The 19,457-nt window shown below is 41.1% G+C and overlaps 1 protein-coding gene across 1 annotated transcript in view; it reads right to left on the bottom strand.

The window, feature by feature from the left end:
* STT3B (STT3 oligosaccharyltransferase complex catalytic subunit B) overlaps positions 1-1,245 on the bottom strand; it is a 51,268-nt gene extending 50,023 nt beyond the window's left edge. Inside the window, exon 1 of the mRNA XM_082296536.1 lies at positions 808-1,245. Coding sequence (XP_082152662.1) covers positions 808-1,040 — 233 coding nt within the window. The 5' untranslated portion in view covers positions 1,041-1,245. The remainder of the gene's footprint in view (positions 1-807) is intronic.
* Between the last annotated feature and the right edge of the window lie 18,212 nt (positions 1,246-19,457).

Below are 19,457 nucleotides of genomic sequence, written 5' to 3'. Positions count from 1 at the left end.
GACGGCTTCTACAGGAGGGAAAGCAATCTTTGGAAAAATCAAGGTGTGTGGGAAACAGCAAAAGTCCTTGGGCTCAGAAACGCAGCTTCGAAACACCTGGCAGTAAATCAATGTCACCCATTTCGCTGTAATCCCTCAAGTCACTTTTATGAAGATTACTTCCTGCAATGCATTCCGCACCCTGCTCCCTCCCCGGCCGACAAGGACTCTAGTAAAGACCACTTCGGGAAACCGCACCGCACACACGGGACCGGCGCCGCGACAGCGGGACCCGGACTGGGACGCGGGTCACGCCCGGCACAACTGCTTCCCTACCGGCCCCTGATTCCTGCTCGACTCCCGATTCCCTGCTAGCGCCACAACTTTCCCCGTGCCCCTCGGAGAGTCCTGCCGCAACTCCAAGGGATGCGGGGGGGAACTGCCCCCGCCCCGTTCCCGAGGTCTCCGCCGCGGGGGACACCCCAGCGCCCAGCACCGCCGCTCGCTCCCGGCACTTCACTTCTCCCGCGCCGCGGTGGCGACCCCTCACGCTCCCTCCGACCTGCCACAGCGTGTCCCGTCCGCACCGCCTCCCTCCCTCTCTCCTTGCCTCCCTCCTAGGCTCCCGGGGCGGCCGCGGCTGCCGGCTCCCTCCGGGGAACAGGCAGGGGCGCAACTTCGCGGAGTGGGGGAGCGAGGGGCAGGCGGCGGGGCCCTCCCGCCGTCCCCGCGGCGACGGCGGAGGGAACCCGCGGGTCTCCCCCACCGCGGCTCATGGCGCGGTGCTTTCCCGCCTCCCCGTCCCGCCCGGCGGCGGCGCCGACTGACCAAGGGTCGAACTCGTGGATGATGCTCTCGAAGCGGATGACGGCGAAGAGCCGGGAGCTGAATCCAGCCAGCCAGGCCAGGAAGAGGATAGTGAAGGAGAGCAGGGACTGCCAGCCCGCCGGCTGCGACAGGCCCCCTGACAGGCCGCCGCCCGCCCCGGCGCGGCTGTGGAGCGGCGCCGCGGAGTTGGCGGCGGGTCTGTGCTTGTGGTCGGGGGCCGAGTGCTCCGCCATGTTGTACCCGAGGCTCCCTCGCAGCCTCTCCCTCCGCCCGGCGCGTGCGGGGAGGAGGAGGGGAGGAGAGGAGGGAGGAAGGGCAGGGGGCGGGGGGCTCGGCAAGGGGCGGGGCGGAGCCCGCCCGTTCTTGCTCGGCGCTCCTCGCTGACTCCCCGCCGCCTCCTGGCGCACCCGGGCTCTGCCGCTGCCTCCTCCTCCCACCGCTGCCGTCACCGTCCCCCGGGGCGGGGGGGGACCCGGCGCGGCGCGCGCGAGCCCGGGGGGTGGGGCCATCAACAGGACGGGGGCGGAGCCAAGGAGCCGGAGGGGCGGGGCTCGAGACGGCCCGAGGCGCGCGCGCGGCGCCGAGGGGCAGTTCCGGGGTGGGGAGGGGGCTCTGCCGGGAAGCGGCTGCGGATGGGATCCAGGCGGGAGGGAAGGGGGCGGATCGCGTCTCCCTTCCTCCCGAGGAGGCGGTTTAACATTGCCGCCCCTCCGGAGCGGGAGGAGCTACGGGGGGAGGGTGGGACTCCCAGGAGAAGGAGAGGGGGAGGGACCGATCCCCTCCGGTTGCGCCCTCCTAACAGGAACTCCGGTGACGGCCTGTCACGGAGCGACAGGTATTTTAAAGGGGCGGGGTCATCCCCGAGTAGCCAATCGGAGCGCACGGCAGCGCGCCGGGGAACGTCGCGCCCGTTGCTAGCCGTTGGGGCAATTGACTGGCAGCGGTTTGCACCAATCGAAGCGCGGCATGTCAGTCGCGTGTCCCCCCGGCGCCGTGCCAGAGCGCTGCGGTACGTGTGGGCCGGCGGGTGGTGCTGCTCCCGGCGTGCTCTGGGGCGGCGCGGAGTTTCTTGGGAGTTGTAGTCCGCGTTGCGGGGGCGCGGCGAGCCCCTGAGCGCGTGGCTGGTAACTCCGTTTGTTAGGAATGTTTCTTTGTCCCGGTGGAAACTGCGTTGGCTTCGCTGAAGGATGTGGGAGAGCTTCGCCCTCATGCACTTGAAAGGGGTATCTGGGGGCAAGGTCAGGGAGAGCCCTGCGTGTGCCAGTTGCCTCAGCTGGGAGCTCTTTTACAGCATCAGTGTATCAGTTAGGTTGGAAGAGACCTTTGAGGTCATCGAGTCCAACCTATGGCCGAACGTCACCATGTCAATTCGACCATGGCACCATGAGCCACATCCAGTCTTTCCTTAAACACCTCCGGGGATGATGACTCCACCACCTCCGTCAGGCACAGAGATCAGCAAACGGAAACCTTAGCTTTTTTAAGAGGGTGGGATTGGCTGGTTTGTTGGGTTTTTTTGTTTGGTTGGTGGTTTTTTTTTTTTTTTTTTTTTGTCTTTTAGGAGTATTTCCCATTGAAATGCTATTCGGGAGCCTTGTAACTTACTCAAATATTTTGTGAAACCTGTGTTTAAAAGGAGAAGGTGAAGAAAACTAAAGGCTTCCGAGGTTGCACGATAAATGCTGTTTGAGTGGTCATGCTGGCATTTTTTCTACCCTGAGATGGCAGGGGACAGCCTGCTTTTAGAAAAAGTATGGTACTAAGGCAGAGTAAACGAATGCATGGCTCTTTGCACTGGTCACATGGACAACATGTTTTGTGGCTTTTATGTAGGGCTTCAGTTTTGAAATGAAATAGCTTGGTGTTTGTTGTCTGAGGTCTGGGCATTCCCTTTGATGCACATAAGTGGCTCTTCATAGGTCCTGAAGACTTGCAGTTCAATTTCACTAATATGGATGGGTGCTATACTGGGCCTTAGTTGACTCATACAATGCTAATTAGTCCTTTCTGTTGTCTCTAGTTTTATTTTGTTTGGCAGAGGAAGAAAACAGTGTGTTTCTTTTTATGCATGGTGGAAACCTTTCTATTATAGTATCAGACTCTTTTGGGTTGGAAGGGACCTTAAAGATCATCTAGTTACAGCACCCCTTCTATGAACAGAGGGATCTTCCACTAGACCATGTTACTCAAAGCCCCTTCCAACCTGGCCTTGAACATTTCCAGGGATGGGGCATCCACAAGTTCTCTGGGCAACCTGTTCCAGTGGCTCACCACTCTCACAGTAAAGAATTTCTTCCTAACATCCAGTCTAGACCTACTCTTCAGTGTAAAGCAATTCCCCCTTGTCCTGTCACTACCTGCCTGTGTAAAAACTCCCTCTCCAGCTCTCTTCTAGGGCCCTTTTAGGTACAGGAAGGTGCTCTGAGGTCTCCCTGGAGACTTCTCCAGGCTGAAAGGCCCCAACTCTCTCAGCCTGTCTCCATAGCAGAGGTGCTCCAGCCCTCTGATGATTTCTGGCGCCCTCCTCTTGACTCATTCCAACAGGTCCATGGCATTCCTGTGCTGTAGACCCCTGAGCTGTATGCAGCCCTCCATTGAAGTTGCTCCTTTAGTGGAAAGCTCTGTTCAACAATCTGTAGAGAATGTAATTATTTTCCTCAATCCCTGCATTAGCCAACAGCTGTGACTTGGTCGCTGTATTTGAAGCAGAATTATTGTATCGTCAGGTGTGTGTATATGGTTTGATCTGAGTGCTTTGATGCACCGTTGCTCCTAAAGGACTTCATTTCACACACACTTTTAGAATGGGGCTTAGGAAAACTTCCAGAAGATTTGGAGGTTCAGTTTTGCTGAGTCTGGCTTTTAAAAGGCTACGTTTTTGTTAGGTGGGGATTTTTTGTTTGTGTTGGTTGTGGTTTGTTTGTTGTTACTTTTTAAAATACTGTATTCTTTCTTATTCTTGTTTAAATAGGCCAATAATATGTTCAAGACAGACTAAGTTAGACATTTTGCCCTTCTCTAGTATTGTCAGTGAGTCTTTTTTAATGAGCTGACCTACTGGCATTTCAAGTGAAGGGGTTTTTTTAATTGGCTCGTGAACACAGAGCAAACACGAGCAGAAATTTGCAACTCTCAAATGTTTTCTAAAACGTAGTGGCTGATTTTACAACAGGCTCAGTCCTGGTCTACTTTTCTGAATTTCCATTCTCTCAGTTGGTATCCTGGTTTTTGATAACAGCAGTTCAGGCTTAACGATGCAGCAGAGGAGCTGTTTCAAATGGCAGTGTTGTACGCTGAGAGAATACCTTTGTATTTTCTTCCCTCCCTGACCATTTTTCTAGATGTTAAGGAGCCAAAAAGGACCAATGATTCATATTAGCTGGGAAAAAAAAATGTGTATATCAGAGCTCTTTTTTATGTATAATTTACTACCAATGTTAACTTCCCCTGATTTGGAATCTGATTCATTTAAAAATTATTGCAGAGCATGGTGTGGATAAGGTTATATGGTGTTTACTTTAAATTTCAGTGCTGTAACTTTTACTTGCAACAGGGAGGTTATATCATTTTGACTGTACTGTCAGAGTTAGATCAGACAATTTTTTTTGGCGTAGACAAGCCCAGACTTGTGATTTATTTGAATGCTGACTAATGGTAAAGTGTTTCTTTGTCATTGGTAACAAATGATATTGTTGCCTATTCATTTTCAAACTGTTCAAAAGGCTGTACTCTTGAATGTCTCTGATCTTAGGCAATGAAATTCAGTGGCAGCAAAAGCACAGTTCTAGTAAAAGCTTTTATTAATATTTCTGTAAATATGTTGTTTGAATTGAAATAAGGCTTAATAGTCTTATGATAAAATTGATCAAACAAAGGCACACAGATGGAAATTAAGAGACTCCTATGGATAGATGGAAGGATTCAGTGGGTTTGGTGCTATACTGCCATGAGAGCAATGGAAAGTACATTTCTACAGAGGAGATGCAAAATGTGCCTGCTGGAAACTGCATTCAACCCGCACTAATAGGTTGATAGGGAAAGACTTTCTCTCTTTTTATTTTATTTTATTTTATGTTATTTTATTTTTACTTCCTCCCCATTCTCTTATGGTCTTTGATTTGTTTCAAGGTAATTTGGTTTGATTTGTTACACTGTGTGTGGTGGTGCATTCTTTGAACACAAAAGCCTGCAAAAATGTCCACATTAGTGACTGAGGATTTGACTTTGCATAGGGATTATGAACAGTTTTGTGTATAGAAAATCAGTTTCCTCTTCTGAGCATGTAAAATAATGGCCAAATGCCTTAAGGAAAGAAAAAATCTTTCATTTCCTTAATAATGGAATTATTCAGGGGATAATGCCAAATGCAGAATTCATATTATGGTTGTACAAACAAGAAAATCTTGAAAGCTGTGGAGCTGCATATAGGAAAATGTCAAATGAGAGCTCCTCATTCCTCAACAGAGCTACCATGTGTCAGTACTGCTGAAAGAATGGCAAGCAAAATTTCTGCAGAAAAAACTGCACATGGACACATCCAGGAAATCATTTATTAATCAGAAGTACAAACTCATGGTTCATGTTTATCACCAAAGTTCATTAGCAACAATTCAGCAGTGTTTCTTAACAGGAATGGACACCATAGTTTAGAAAGCTATTTGAAGAGCAGTTCAGGTTTGAAGTGAATAAACAAGTCTCTTGAACAGTCTTTCCAACTTTGTGCTCCTGCAGCTGAACAAGTTTTTAAGCTTGGTATTAAGATATTTTGAGGATGGCTTTAGAAATTATTGATACAATACTTCCTGAACTGAAGAATATTAAAGTAGCACAGTCAAGCATAATTTGATGTGGTGGAGGATGCTTCATTTCAGCTATGTGCTCAGATGTTCATAGTTTAAAAATGTTCAAATGAGAGAAAACATAACACTATTGCCTGAAATTATCTTTGGGAACCTGAAGTTTAGTACATCACCATCTATCAGCCTCCATACAGACAAAAATGACATGAGTTTACTGTAACTGTAAAATGGGTTTAATTCAGCAGCTGCGACCCTTTGTGGATATGTGTAAATCACTTAAGCAGTGATACAAGATGGTCTGCAAAGAGTTTTGCACCTGTGTAACTATAATGAGGTTTATAATTTATTTGAGTAGAAATTGCACAACTGGTGTGTTTAGACAAGGCCTTCATTTGGCATTTAATTCTATAACAGGAGAAACTCAAACCTTACAGCATTCTATTGGTGATTCCTCCTCTTCCTTTCCAGTAGTTTAAACATTTGTTGACGTCGCTCCTCTGCTTCTTCTGTCTTAATTATCCTGATTAATTTGCCTTTCGCATGACCTGTACAGTGGTAAAAATCACTCCAGTCTGCATGCACTGACTTGCTTTTTGCTCTCCCTTGCCAACCCTGACGTAGTTTTCTGCCATAACCTTTTGTGTCAACCTGCCTTTACTTCTTGTGAAAAAATGGGGCTTTTCCATCTGCTGAGCTGGTGCCAGCCCTGCTAAATCTTCATCCCTTGTTAAAAAAACTAAGGGAGAGGCACACACTGGGCCTTTCTTTAAATAAATAAAAAAATGCCATACTTGACATTCTACATGTGTATTTTCTCAACCACATACCTAGGTACTTCAGAGGTCCAAAGGTTTTAAATGTTGCACAGCACTTATCTTGAAACATGTTTTGTCATCTGTAGTGTTTGCAAGCACCTTAATCAGAATTTGGTTGTTCTTGGCAAATGCTGCACTCAAGTGTTTTTGCAAAACTTTCATTTTATTTCTTCTGGTAAGACAGAAAGTACGGCCTTGGGGATGATCAACAAAGCAAAAATTAAGTTTTAAAAAAGGCCATTTTCTTCAGGGACATCACTAAATGGCCCATCTGAAGAGTGATGTTTAACATGTAGGTGCTAGGTATCTAGCTGCAAATAGTGGGCCTTATTAAAATGTTTTGTTGGAACAGTAAAGATGCTCAGGGAACCAGCTGGAGGGTAAAGCCAACCTCCAGAGAGTGGAGTGAAAGCTATATTCATTTTAAGTATATGAAATCTCTCACTGCTTAGTTGCAATTAAAGTGAACTTTGTTGAAGTGAGAGGGGAGAGCAGAGTATAAGAAAGAGGCATTCTGCTGTTTGCTGTAACATCAGCTACTGTTACAGCATCAGGAAAAGATGTGTGGAAACAGCAAAGAACAGAGGGGCAGAGAGGAAACAAAATTATTTTTATGTTGTTTAAAGCCTGTTGAAATCAGTGGGAGTTTTTTCTTGATAGGACGTTGATCATCCTTGAGTTGAATTTTTCTTCATTGCCTTCCTCACCAGAACATTCCATGTAGTTTCTGGTAGCAATTGAATGTAGGGGAAGGGGAAGAAGATTTTATTTGCACATTGTAAACCGTTGCCATAATTAATAAAAGCTTAACTCTTCTGATTTTAGTTTGGCTGATAAGTTTGAGCAAGTTGTTTAAGTTGGAAAATTCTTCTGCAGTATCAAGGAATACTTCAGTGCATTAGCTAATTCAGTAGGTTAAAAAAAAGAAGATTGTGTAGTAAAATATCAGCAAAGAATTCCCCATACCTTGAAATTTCACTGTAAGTATTGCGCAGTATTTTTCCATAATTGGGTTTGTAGTCTAAATGTGCACAGCCTTGAGGAAAGAGAACTTTACAAAAGATTGTTTCTAGTGCTTTTCTCTTGCTAGCAATTCAGACTAATTGTCTCCTTGATGTTTTCTAGGCTACTTGTAGGTATTTTTACGGTCAACTCCTGCATTAATAACTGCATTAGAATTGCAAAAGAATTTAAGTCACATTGTTGTGGAATAAATTGTGCCAAAATGCACTATGCAATACAAACCAGGAGCTTATGGGTGCTTTGGGATAGTGTAATTTCAAACCATCCTTGCATGTAGATCTGACGTGAGGACTCCATCATCGTCAAGAGGAGAACTCAGCAACGACTACTTTGAGTTTATATGACTTGAATTTTTTTGGCTTCTGCAGTGGCATCAAATGATTAGAGGCTTCAGAAGTGAAAAACTGATGTATTGAGGTAAAGTTACTATGAGGTTTTTACTGCTTTCTGTCCGCATATGAACTGAACATATATTCTATGATATATAATCTGTACGTCTTCAGTTCTTACCCCAGCAATCTCTTTTTGCAAATGACTGTAGTGCCTGAATCCCAGATTTATTGTTATCCAGTCGAATTTCTGAATTGGTTTTTTTTTCCCCCCTTATCATATGTGTTCTGAAACAATGAATCTTAATGCTTAAAATCCTGTCCTGAGGAAATGGACCCCACAGCAATTAATCTAATCCTTACTGCTAAACTCACTTCTTATGCTTTCCTCTTTTAAATATTTGTTCCACTTTATACATCTTAGAACACTGTAATCCCTGTTGATACTCTCTGCCATTTACTGATACATCCTCCCAGTTTATTACTGATACATGCTCCCACACGTAAAAATCATAGTTAGTATTTCAAATTAATTTCTTTAAAATGAATTTCTAATTGCTAAAGGAAAGCAGCCACATAAAACTGACGCAAAAATAAAGATCCTTTTCTTATTTGACTATAGCAGAAGTTTTGATGTAAAAACAGGACCAGAGGACAGACTCTTCTGCCAAAGCAGCCAAGCCTGTTCAAGGCAGGGTGCATTGGACAGGTTATTCAACCATTTCATTCGCCCTCTTTGACGTGGCAATCAGCAAGTAATACAACCTTAATGTAACAAGCCATGTCATAACTTTTAAAAGCCTCTCTGTTGTTTTCTGGTGTGAATTCTGTCCTCTAAAATTTTTTTCCTAGTTTTTCCTCTTGTGCTCTCTGTATTTCTGCATTTAGAGACACTTGGGAGGGAGCAGGGGTTACATGAAATTGTCTTAAACACAAAGATATAAAATTGCCTTAAAAATGCTGATTTAATAACTCTACTGCCCTGACACATGCATACAGCCTCCCTGGCCTCTTCCTTCTTCCACCTTGTTTGATATTGTGCTTCATTTTTACATGGAGACAGTGTTTCTTGAGATCATCCAAAATTGCCATCCAAAATATATACCATCCACTGGTATAATAACGCTAATCTCACTATTTCTCCTTTCTGAGCTAGGACAGATGCACTTCGGTTTTACACAGAGGACTTCATTCAGTGTTGCTTTAGCTTCTTTGTGCCATGGATTTTGTGCCAAATTATTGACCTTCAAAATTATAAGGGTGAGAGATTGGACAAATCTTCCAACTGTTCCCTATACAGATGGCTAAAGTGTGGACCACTGTGTACAGTACTCAAGATTCACCCTGAGAGCCTTTCCACTCCCATGACCTACTGTCTCACATAGGCACTGTTAAGGAGGAGTAGAGGTGGAAGGGTGAACACACTAGGACAGCACCAGCGGCCAAACTGTATGGCAGCTTCCGTGCTCGCTCTCATCCTCTGTCTTCTAGCAGACACATCTAACACAATGTCATAAAGACCTTATCAGCTTTAATTTGAGAGAGGTGTATTTTGTGAGTGTAGTTTCAGTCTTTTAAGTGCATGGTATAGTGTTTCATGGGCTGCATGGGTATCTGTCATGGAGCACTTCTTCCCCTTCCTTCTCCTTGGACCTTGGTGTTCCCTCTCTTGTTTCTAACTCTTTTCTAACTCTTCCTCCTCCTCCCTCTAGCTGATGTCTTCATGTATTTTTTGGATATGTTTCAACTTGGCTGTCAGGCTCAGCCTTGACCTGCAGTGGATCCATTGTAAAGCTGCCTGGAACCATTAGTGTCTGACATAGGGCAGTCCCTGACCCTTTCCCACAGGTTTCCAAGTCCATATGGGCAAGCTGGATAGGGAATGTGACCAAGCTACCTGCATCATGATATCTTTTTGCTGGTTACTGGGATTTTTTTACTTTACTCAAGGGTCTTTTAGTTACATACTGTTCTTGTTTAGAAAATGTCACATATTGAATATTATGTTTGGAGACTGTATGTATTTATGGAGTGACACAACTTTTGAGAGGATCCTATTTCATAATACTGAGAATACATCCAGGAATTTCTAAGGTGATGGGCCTCTTTTTAGAGAAAATCCCCCCATTATCTTGACTTACAAGGTTCTTTAATTTGCTGAATAGGTGCTACCTACATCTCCTTCATCTGACTTCCACTTGAAACAGATACACTTCATGATTTTTATTGCAGGCAGATGGTAAGATTTGTGTGGAAATCCTAGGCAATTTTTATTGGGCTATTAATTACTGGCATTTGAATTATTAGTATTGAATTATGCTAATATTTTCTTATTTCTGCAACAATTACCCTTCTTCTGGAGAGGAACGTGACTTGTATTTGTGACTTTCTTGTTTTCTTAATTAGCTCATTATGGTAGGTAACAACAAGGAGAAGACTGTGTTCAAATGCTCCTTCAAAAGCAGTAGAATAATTCTGCCAGGCTTGGAAAAAATGCAGTGGAATTTCTCTGCAGTCGCACAGCCCTACTGTGACCTGTAGCTTAATGTGCACTGTCCTAACTTGGACTGTCAAGTAAAAGTTGTATGTGACTTCTTCTAATGTGATGGGAGAAAATTGTTATGAAAACAGTCAGCAGTGGTTCTCCCAGCTAGAAACTAGAAAAGCTGTGGATATTAACTACAATGACTGACCACCTTTTACTTAATTCTTTATTTTATTTGAGGATGGCATGTGCTTCTGAAGATCAGCCAGGTCCTCCAGAGTATTATAAGCCCTGTCTGTCAGCTTATATATAATACAATATACTTATATAATACAATTTTGTTTTGGAGTCCTATAGAGACTCCTAAAAATTCAGAAACACAAGGTCAAACCCTGAGCGCTTTTAGGTGTACAAACCTGACTCATATAAATTTGTGATTGCAAAAGGTTTTCTCTCTCTCTTACATATTACAACAATCTAAAGAATGACAGATCTCCAGTAGGATGAAAAAAATGAAATGTCAATATTTTAGCTCCTCTGCCTCCATATGGTACTATTATCCCTTTACTCATACACCCAACATTATGGCACCTAATTTCTTGATAAGGAAGCAGGAATAATCAGCTTCCTAAGCACTACTGCAAGGTAGGTCTGTAAGAAATGCTTATGCTAAAGGATGAGAGATATAATCATGGCTTTCCGCCCGTTCATGCTTGAGAGGTGAATACCTCTCAATGCAGGTTTTTAATTTGGTAATTAGAAATTCTCGTGCTTGATCTTAAGTTCATTTTGGAAGTAGTGCTCTTGTAATTTCTAACCATCACTTTTTATTAACTCTTGGGAAGCCACACTTTTGTGTATCAGAAGATGAAGTGTAATCAGATACCATCTCACTAAAGCACTGCTGTGTAAACCACTTTCCCTCCTGTTTAACTGAGAAACTGAACATGGAGAGGCTTTATGTTAACAAGGAAAAGATTAATATTTAAATTGTCCAGAATGGTGTTATGGCTCTTCTGAGCCTCTTAGTAACTGGCATTGCCTCTTTGCCTATGCTTACATCGTCCTTATTCTCAGGCATCTGCAAGGATTGGGAAATGCTCTGGAGTTATAAATAATACACTGGTAGCAGAGTTGGGATGGTAAGTGTTCAAAACAAGCTCATCATTGTATGTATGTCATGAGCAAACAAATGCTGCATTTCTGCCCACGGGTCTAGTCAACTCTGAATTTTTTGAAAAATAGTTTCTGAGGCCTAACTTACCTGTGGCAGAACCTTTTCCCACTGGAAGAATATAGTCACTATCACTGCTTGCTGCTGTAACAGTTATTTTGGTAACAACACTGTTTATGGTTTTCAGTGTGGTCAGTGGACCCTTGTAATGGCTGCCTATGAGGAGTTTACCAAGCACTCACTTCCAATGACCTTAGATTGACTGGAGAAACTGCTCTTCATTGGAAAATGAAAATTGAAAAGAACTGAAGAGAGTTATTCTGTTGCAATGTTTATGTTCTTGGTCTAGTTATCTTACTGTGAACAAGGAGCTACCCAAGTTGTGTCTGCTGATGAACAGAATTTACACATAGAGTAAAAGAACTGAAGGGATGGGGTAGTGTGTTTTGCCTTTTATACTCTGTTTTAAATGTCTGTCCTGAAACCTAATAAAATCTAGGTTTCTTAGGGCTCTGAAGAAGAATTGTGCAGATTGGCAGATGTTTCTGATGGGAGATGAAATTCTATTCTTAAACCATTAATACTAAACAGACCTAAATTTCCTGCACTTCAGTTGTGTTGCAAGAGAATTGATTGTGGTATCTGAGACAGAAAAGAAAAAAACTATGATGGTAGTTGTGGAAGATTTTACTTCAGTTTTAGAGAAATGTAAAAAATATTTTTCAACCAAAACTTTTATCCTATGCCTTTGGTTGAGGGAAAAGAAAAATACCCGTGCCTTAAGGAGTACATATGAAATCATAATTAGCAGGAGCATTCTTGGTGCTTAGCTACATGGTTAATCTAAGAACTTGCCTACAGTAACAGAGTTAAGCATTTCTTGCTGTGAGTTTTCAAATTCTTTTGAAGATAGTGTTGCTTGGGTTCTGATTGGACTGAATCCATGACAAAGGAACTGGGATTATGAGATGAGAAAAATTGGTAGATTTTCCCACAAGGATTTCTATCTAGGTGGGGTGGAGCATTGCCAGAGCACACTTAGGGTGATGTATCTGTTGGACTTGTGTCTTTTATGTCATGTCCTTCCTAGAAGCCAGGAAGATGCTGCTGCTACTGACCGTAAGTCAGGATCACAGTGATAGCCTCTTGCAGATGCACTTTGATTTAGTTATTGGAACTGCTATATAAACTGCCATCTTTCTTGGCAGTTTTCTAGGTATATTTTTCAAATATCTTTTTTTTCCCTCTAGGATTGTTAACAGATGAACTTTGAAAAAAAAATTGCTGTGCTTCCTCTAGAGATCAGGATGTCTTGGACATTTCTGTTTTGGTTATTTATCTGGGTATAACAAAGAGACAGATGTGAGGATTCTCTTTAGAAATGGATGAGTTGAGGATAACTGCAGATTTTAGTTAATAGGGAAAAGTTACTGGCGAGTTTGGAATATTTTTCTAAGATTATTTTTATAAAATATATTTTGGCATGTTTTATTTGAAGACTGTAATTTTAAAGCTGTTAAAATCTGTAATTCTTAAGTTCAGCACTTAAGCTTGTATTGCTCTTTAAGCACATGAATAACCCCATTAAAGTGCACAGAGCTAGTCTTGTGCTGAAGCATTTTGCTGAATCATGTCCCTGGAGAATTTGATACATGCAAAGAAAAACATACCTAAATATATGAGCATTGTTCCCAGGTTTGGTAGAAATATTTCTGCTTTCTATATGTACTTCTTATTATAAGTTTCCCTTGAATGCAGTTTGAATATAATTCTGCTGTTCAGCAGTCCAGATGCAGGAAACATGCCATAAATATCTTGCCCTTCTCTCCCTCCTTCCCTCCCTCCCCCAAAGTTGCCTTTGGCAAGTGTATCATGCTATATATTGATGTTACTCTTTTATAAAGAATTTATAAAATTTTGGACAGTAATAACATACTTTTGTGCGCTGTTCCATAAACACAGAGAAAGTGCAAGACCACTTACTCTCTTACTCCAATCCAATATAATATAGATCAATATGCTCAAGAAATTCTGTTATCACTCTGGAAACAGGCTTAAATGGCCATTGTCAGTAAGAGTTATTCATAATTTGTTTAGGAAAAGTCAGCTGACAGAAGTGGATCTCAAATTTTTATTTTTGGTGGCTGGGGTGTCTATTCTCTCAAGAAGGTGCATGGGATATATCCTGAGGAAGGTGATTTTGTGAGGAACCCAAAGTTATTCAAGGCTCATCAAACTGCAATAAGGAGTAGCTGATAGGCATAGCCAGTGCACAGTCCAGTTATTACTCTTTCTGTCCAGTAGGAAACTCTGTATGGTTCCAGGATATGACCCTTCTAGTCCCTGTGGAGACAAGGAAGCAGCAGCTGGGTCTGCATATCACAGCTCTCTGCTGTAATCGTTGAGTAGCTGGGGTCATGCAGAGCAGTGTCTGCTAACGTTTCCATGGGAGGATTTGAAATTGAGCTCCCAGGAATTTTTCAGACTGCACTCCCTTTTGGGACAGGGATCAATAACTGAGACTCCCTGTTCAGTCTGTTTTCCTTAGGGCTGTAGGTAGCCAGAATTGCTTGGCAGAGTAGCTCTCTCATAAATGGCTGTAGGTGGAGCTCCAGGAGACAAAGTTAAATTTAGGTACTTTGGTAAATATCCCAAGTGAGGCTGGGTAGACTTCAGGCCGCTGTGTCATTTCAGGAATTCTCATGGATGTGGTCAGTCACTGGTGTGATTGGTCTAACTTGACCAGCTCAAATTTGGCTTAAATACCTGTTGCGTACCGTTTGTTTACCTGTGTGTCTTTGCTGTTTTACTTTGTTCTGGGCATACACAGCAAGTTGTGTTGGACCATGATCAAATGTGTGTCAGAGTCATGTTTTAGAAGCATAAGTATGATACAGTACTTGTGAAATGGTGCTTAATTCTAAATGATTGATTTTATTTTGTTGTAATTTTAGAATCATTAGTGGACTTGTCAGACTTTTCAACCTTATTATCTCCTAGAATAATGAAGGACAGAGTTTTCAAAAGATGCTGTTTTTCTTTTTATTGATTAAAAAAAAATTGGTCACCTTCATTTATTGTATCAATCATGGAATCTAGAGATGGGAAAGACTTACTACATTATGTAGTCCATTGCATTCCCCAGCCAAATGGTTCTCTACTATAAACTTTTTCAGTGCTTTGGGCAATTTAGTTTTAAATATCTCTGCAAATAACACGATTTTCACTGCTTCTCTAGGTAAGTTATTGAACACCTTATTTTTTTTTTCCCCAAATGATTTCATTACATTTTACTTTTTATTTAGCATACATATTTAGGTAGCTAGATGGATATAGATATCTTTTAAAAGACAGAAATTTGTTACCTGGTATTTTCTGGGATAGATAGAGAAAAAAGAAAGATTTTTCCAGTCCAATGCTGTAGATACTCAATGCTGTAGCAAATGTTGAGGTTTTACAATTACGTTTTCATATCTATTTTGTTGCAGTAAGGGTCCCCTGAAGAGTGAGAGAGGATATACTATTGAAAAAAGTTCTTTCAAATACATCCTGACTTTAAAAAAAGGGTCACCTATTACCATGACTACTTATCACAGCCGTTTAGCATACTGCTAATTGCAATGACAGGTAAGCAAAATGAGATTTGTAAATTGTATCTATATTTTAAATTCATGGCTACTTCTTTGCTATTGTCCTTAATAATTCTTGTGTCAGGCACTGCAGATCTTTGTAGGCATTCCTTCTGAACTAACACTGTTATTGTTGAAACAAATTGGACTGGTCTTCTTCTTTTAATCTCTCTAAAAGATTAAAGATCAAGTAAGGAAAAACATTATAGAGGCACAAAAAGCTAGCGTTCACTTTCATTTTGTTTCACCTTTAATCAAACTGTAAGTGCTCCTGCTAGAAGTGTTTTTGTAGCACATCTATTTGTTCAGAAATATAATGATTTGTCACCTCTTTGGGACAACTTACTTGATAACAATGACTTAGTGTGTAAGACAGTACAACAAGGGGATGATTAATAGGAATTTCAGAACAGAAAAGAGGTCAGTTTAATAAAATAAAAATTTATATATATCTTTAATATTTAAAGTTTCAAAATAATATTTTTATTCATTTTCTGAATAGCTAGAATCCAAATAGATAAAGGTCTTCCAATATTTTTATACTTGGTAATAGAATCATCCATAGTTACAATTTGGCAGGCTTAAGTTCCTTAATAAATTGTATCTCAGTGAAATCACATGATTGACTACATAGCTGTAGATCAGTTCATGACCGAAAAAAGGATTTGAAGCTCCTATTGCTTTCATCCCCTAATTTTGTACATCAAGCTTCTGATATTTTCCCTTAAAAATGATAAATTTTTTAAGAAGCAGATCTGCTGCTCTCCCTTCCCAAAAATATTGTTGGGACTTACGTGCTTGCTAAAATGTTTGAAGTACTTAATGAATTTAAAAAAAGTTGCATTTGACTTTTGCATATATTCTTTACCAAGGATTTTAGCTTTATACATAGGATACCTGTAGAGACATTTTGCTCAAAAGAAAACCAAAAATGAGGTAGAAATGAATGCATAAGGAAGTAGTGCTCCCATCTGAGGAGGCTTTTGCTACCTTTGGTTGTGTAAATTGCTGACCAAAGTAAGAAAATGAGCAAGCTTGTTGCCCAGGAAGTTAAAAATAGAAATCTTCACAATTTGTGCATTCCTGCAAGGAACCTTTTGGACTGGGATCAGTTTCTGGGTGAGAAATCTTCCCACCAAAGCTTCAGATGAAACTGAGGAAACATAATGTATTTAATTGATTGGGAATTTACTGAATAACCAGCACTGGTGAGAACTCAAACCACCCTGAGTAAATGTGATTAGATGCTAAAAAATTACTAAATTTTTATTAATCAGCCTTAATGTCCAAATGCAATTTCCAGAAAGTAAAATCTTATTTCCTTTACAAATTTGTCTTTGTCTCTTTACTGCTCTTATCCTGAGCAATTTTTAATTTTCAACGCAGATTAATATCTGCAGTCATCTCTCATATCATACATCTACACTCCAGTCTAGCAGTGCAGCTATAGCTCCTCAGGATACACCTGAACTGGCTTTAAAACTGTTCCTGTGGGTACCCAGCATAGTGTAGCCAGACAGGGGCTTGGAGTTTCATTTAGGCACTTTGATGTATTTAGGCTTTAACAGTCTGTACTGAGACTCATCCTGCCTCGGGATGGACTTTTGTCAGTCTCTAAATAGGTTAGTTAACTTGTCTTGGATATGTACATCCAAGCTACCCTGCCTGGTGTCAAACCAGCATATTCTTTATTCCACTGAAAGTTGCATACAGTAAAGAAAGGTCAGTGTGTTCAGGCTCCTGTGGAGGGAATAAAGGGATTTGCAACATCTAAGCGGTCTGTAGTAGCTTCAAACTGAAAAAAATAAAATACGGGAGTTGCAGCATTGCCTTGTGTGTTTATAATATTTGATTTCTCTCCCCAGTAGATGCATAAATGACCAAACTCTGACAAGAGTAATGGATTTGAACAAATCAACCTTAACAGAGAACATTACAGTCTAGAGTGTTCAGCCCAATCCTCATGTCATTTAGCATAAAAGCAATCAAGCAAACCAATGCCAATTTCTTGTATCACTCCCACCCTCCTTAGATTATTTGTCTGGATTTATTTTTACAAGTTTCCATTTTATAGTATATTTCTATTACCAGTGATAGAAATATATTTATTTTGAAGCAGGATGTAAGAATATTGCAGTGTGTTGCCCTTTGTTCAATACCATATTTTACTGTTTTTTTTCTTAGTAGTAGTAATGATAATAATACTTGACACTTATAGTACCCCATGTATTGAAAAGAGCTGTGCTGCCAACAACTCAGTATCTTGTGTAGACTAGCTAGATATTGTATCTCCCTTTTAGAAATAATCTGAGACAGAAGATCTTTAACAACTAGCCTTTGGAAAGTATCATAATTGTCTCTCACTGAATTTTTGTTTGTATAACTCTAATTTCCAAAGGTTCCTGGCTTCATCTGTTACCTTCAATAGAGGAATGAACTAAAAAAGACGAACCAAGGAGGACAATTGACAGCGTGTCTGCAATTGAGTAAGCTGGTGCTTCCTCTTTTGTGCACTCCTTCCTTCAGTCTCTAGTGCATATGCTCCACCCATCTTGCAACCCCACACCCACTGCTGCAGAGGTCAGCAGGCAAACCTCAGTCCCTGGAGACTCTAGAGAGTCTCTAGTCACACTACTTTTCCTTCTCACTTTCTGTCCATCAATCATCTTAATATTCCTGCATATTATCTGCTGATTTATCCATGCATTCCCTCTAATTGTAGTCCCTACCATTCTTCTGTTCTTACATTCCTATGGTTGCAAGTGGCTGACGAATCCTAGTGGTATAATTGCCATGAATTTACCCATCCAAAGAATGTTAAAATTAAGAACAGTGTTCCAACATATGTTACACCCCACACTTGCTACCACCATCTTTTGTATGCAGGAGTTCACATTTGATTCTGCTTGCCTTCCCTCCTACACTTATATTTCCTACGTGCGCACACACACACATACACACACACACGCACATCTGTTTTCCTTTCTCCAATCAAGAGTAAAATTTAGCTGCTTAAATAAAACTGCTGGTATATTTGGGGGTCTGTAGATGTAACATTCAAAATGAAAATATCATCAATTTTGTAGGTTTATGGTAAATTTTTTAGAAGAACTTGCCATTGGAGTATTTCTAGTCCAGGAAAGGGGCAGAAGACAGCATGAAAAGCTGTCCTGTGGGACTTTGTGGTCCCTGTACTTGTATTATTTTACAGTGTAGGGCTGATGACTTTGATATGTCATACTTAATATGCATTAAAAGTTTCTTGTACTTTTAGGATTTTTGCACATGCTGCTTATATATCAATGTATTATGTAGGATACCATATGAGGGGTTTTATCACTGAGGTTTTATCAAAACTGTGCAGAAAATAAAATTGGATAATCCTCTTTTTCATTTGGGGGGATTTCTTTTTTTTAATAGTTTACCTCTTCCAGTGATTTAAGCAAAAAATACCTCTGATCTGAAATGGGCTTTTGAACAAAGGTCTAATTTAAATATAGATAGAAAAGGGCAACATTTTTTCCTGCACTGCATTTCGTGCATTCCAGCAAAGTCTGCCAGTACATGTTGATAATTGTTTACAGTAATATCCAAATAAATTTCTGTTTCTCTCCCCCAAAATGTTGAAAATATAGTCTTCCAGTAACAATTTTATGGTTAAAGTTGTAAAACAGTTTTTTATTAAAAGCTTTTAATGTTGATGTTTGTAAAGGAAAACTTTTCTCTTTTAAAGTGTGTTGTGTAGTCAAAAAAGGTACTTGGAAAGGATTCAAGTTTAACTGCTCAAGCTGTTTTTTGAGAGGATGGAAACCAAAAAGAAATTGTTCTAATTTTTACAGCAAGAAAACCTTTGCTTTTGAAAAACCATACAGAAATGTCTTGTCAGGAGACCCAAGACTCTTGACTAGCGTGAGAAAGCATTGCAGTTGTTATTAAGTAGGCAGATCTTTCCCTATTAGATTGTGTTCAATGCACAATGGAGATACTAGAAATGCTTGAACATCAATTAAAAAGAAATGTTTCTTAAATCTTACAAGAACAAACAACTTTTCAGCAGTACTGTACCCCTGGGAAGCAAAGGAAGAGAATAGGGCAGAGGGCTTGCTCGTTTTAAGATGCCATTCTTGGGTCTTTAAACCTGCAAAGAGAGGCGGTCTCTGAGCACATCCAATAGTTTGATACTGCTGAAAGGAGGATTTCAGGTTCTGTTATCCTCTGCTTCCTCTTCCACTCTCCCTTACTTCTGCCCCAAGGTCCAACTTCTTTTTTGCAGCCACAGAACTGTTACTTGTTCAACCACTCATGAGTGGATTCAACTCATTAAGTAAGAAGAAAACAGGGTGGTTTTTTGCTGAACTAAGCAGGCTTTTGCAATTTTACTTGTTATATTTGTCAT

This window comes from Coloeus monedula (assembly GCF_965178545.1).
Source record: "Coloeus monedula genome assembly, chromosome: 1".
NCBI lineage: Eukaryota > Metazoa > Chordata > Aves > Passeriformes > Corvidae > Coloeus > Coloeus monedula.
This window is presented reverse-complemented; position numbering and strand designations above follow the sequence as displayed.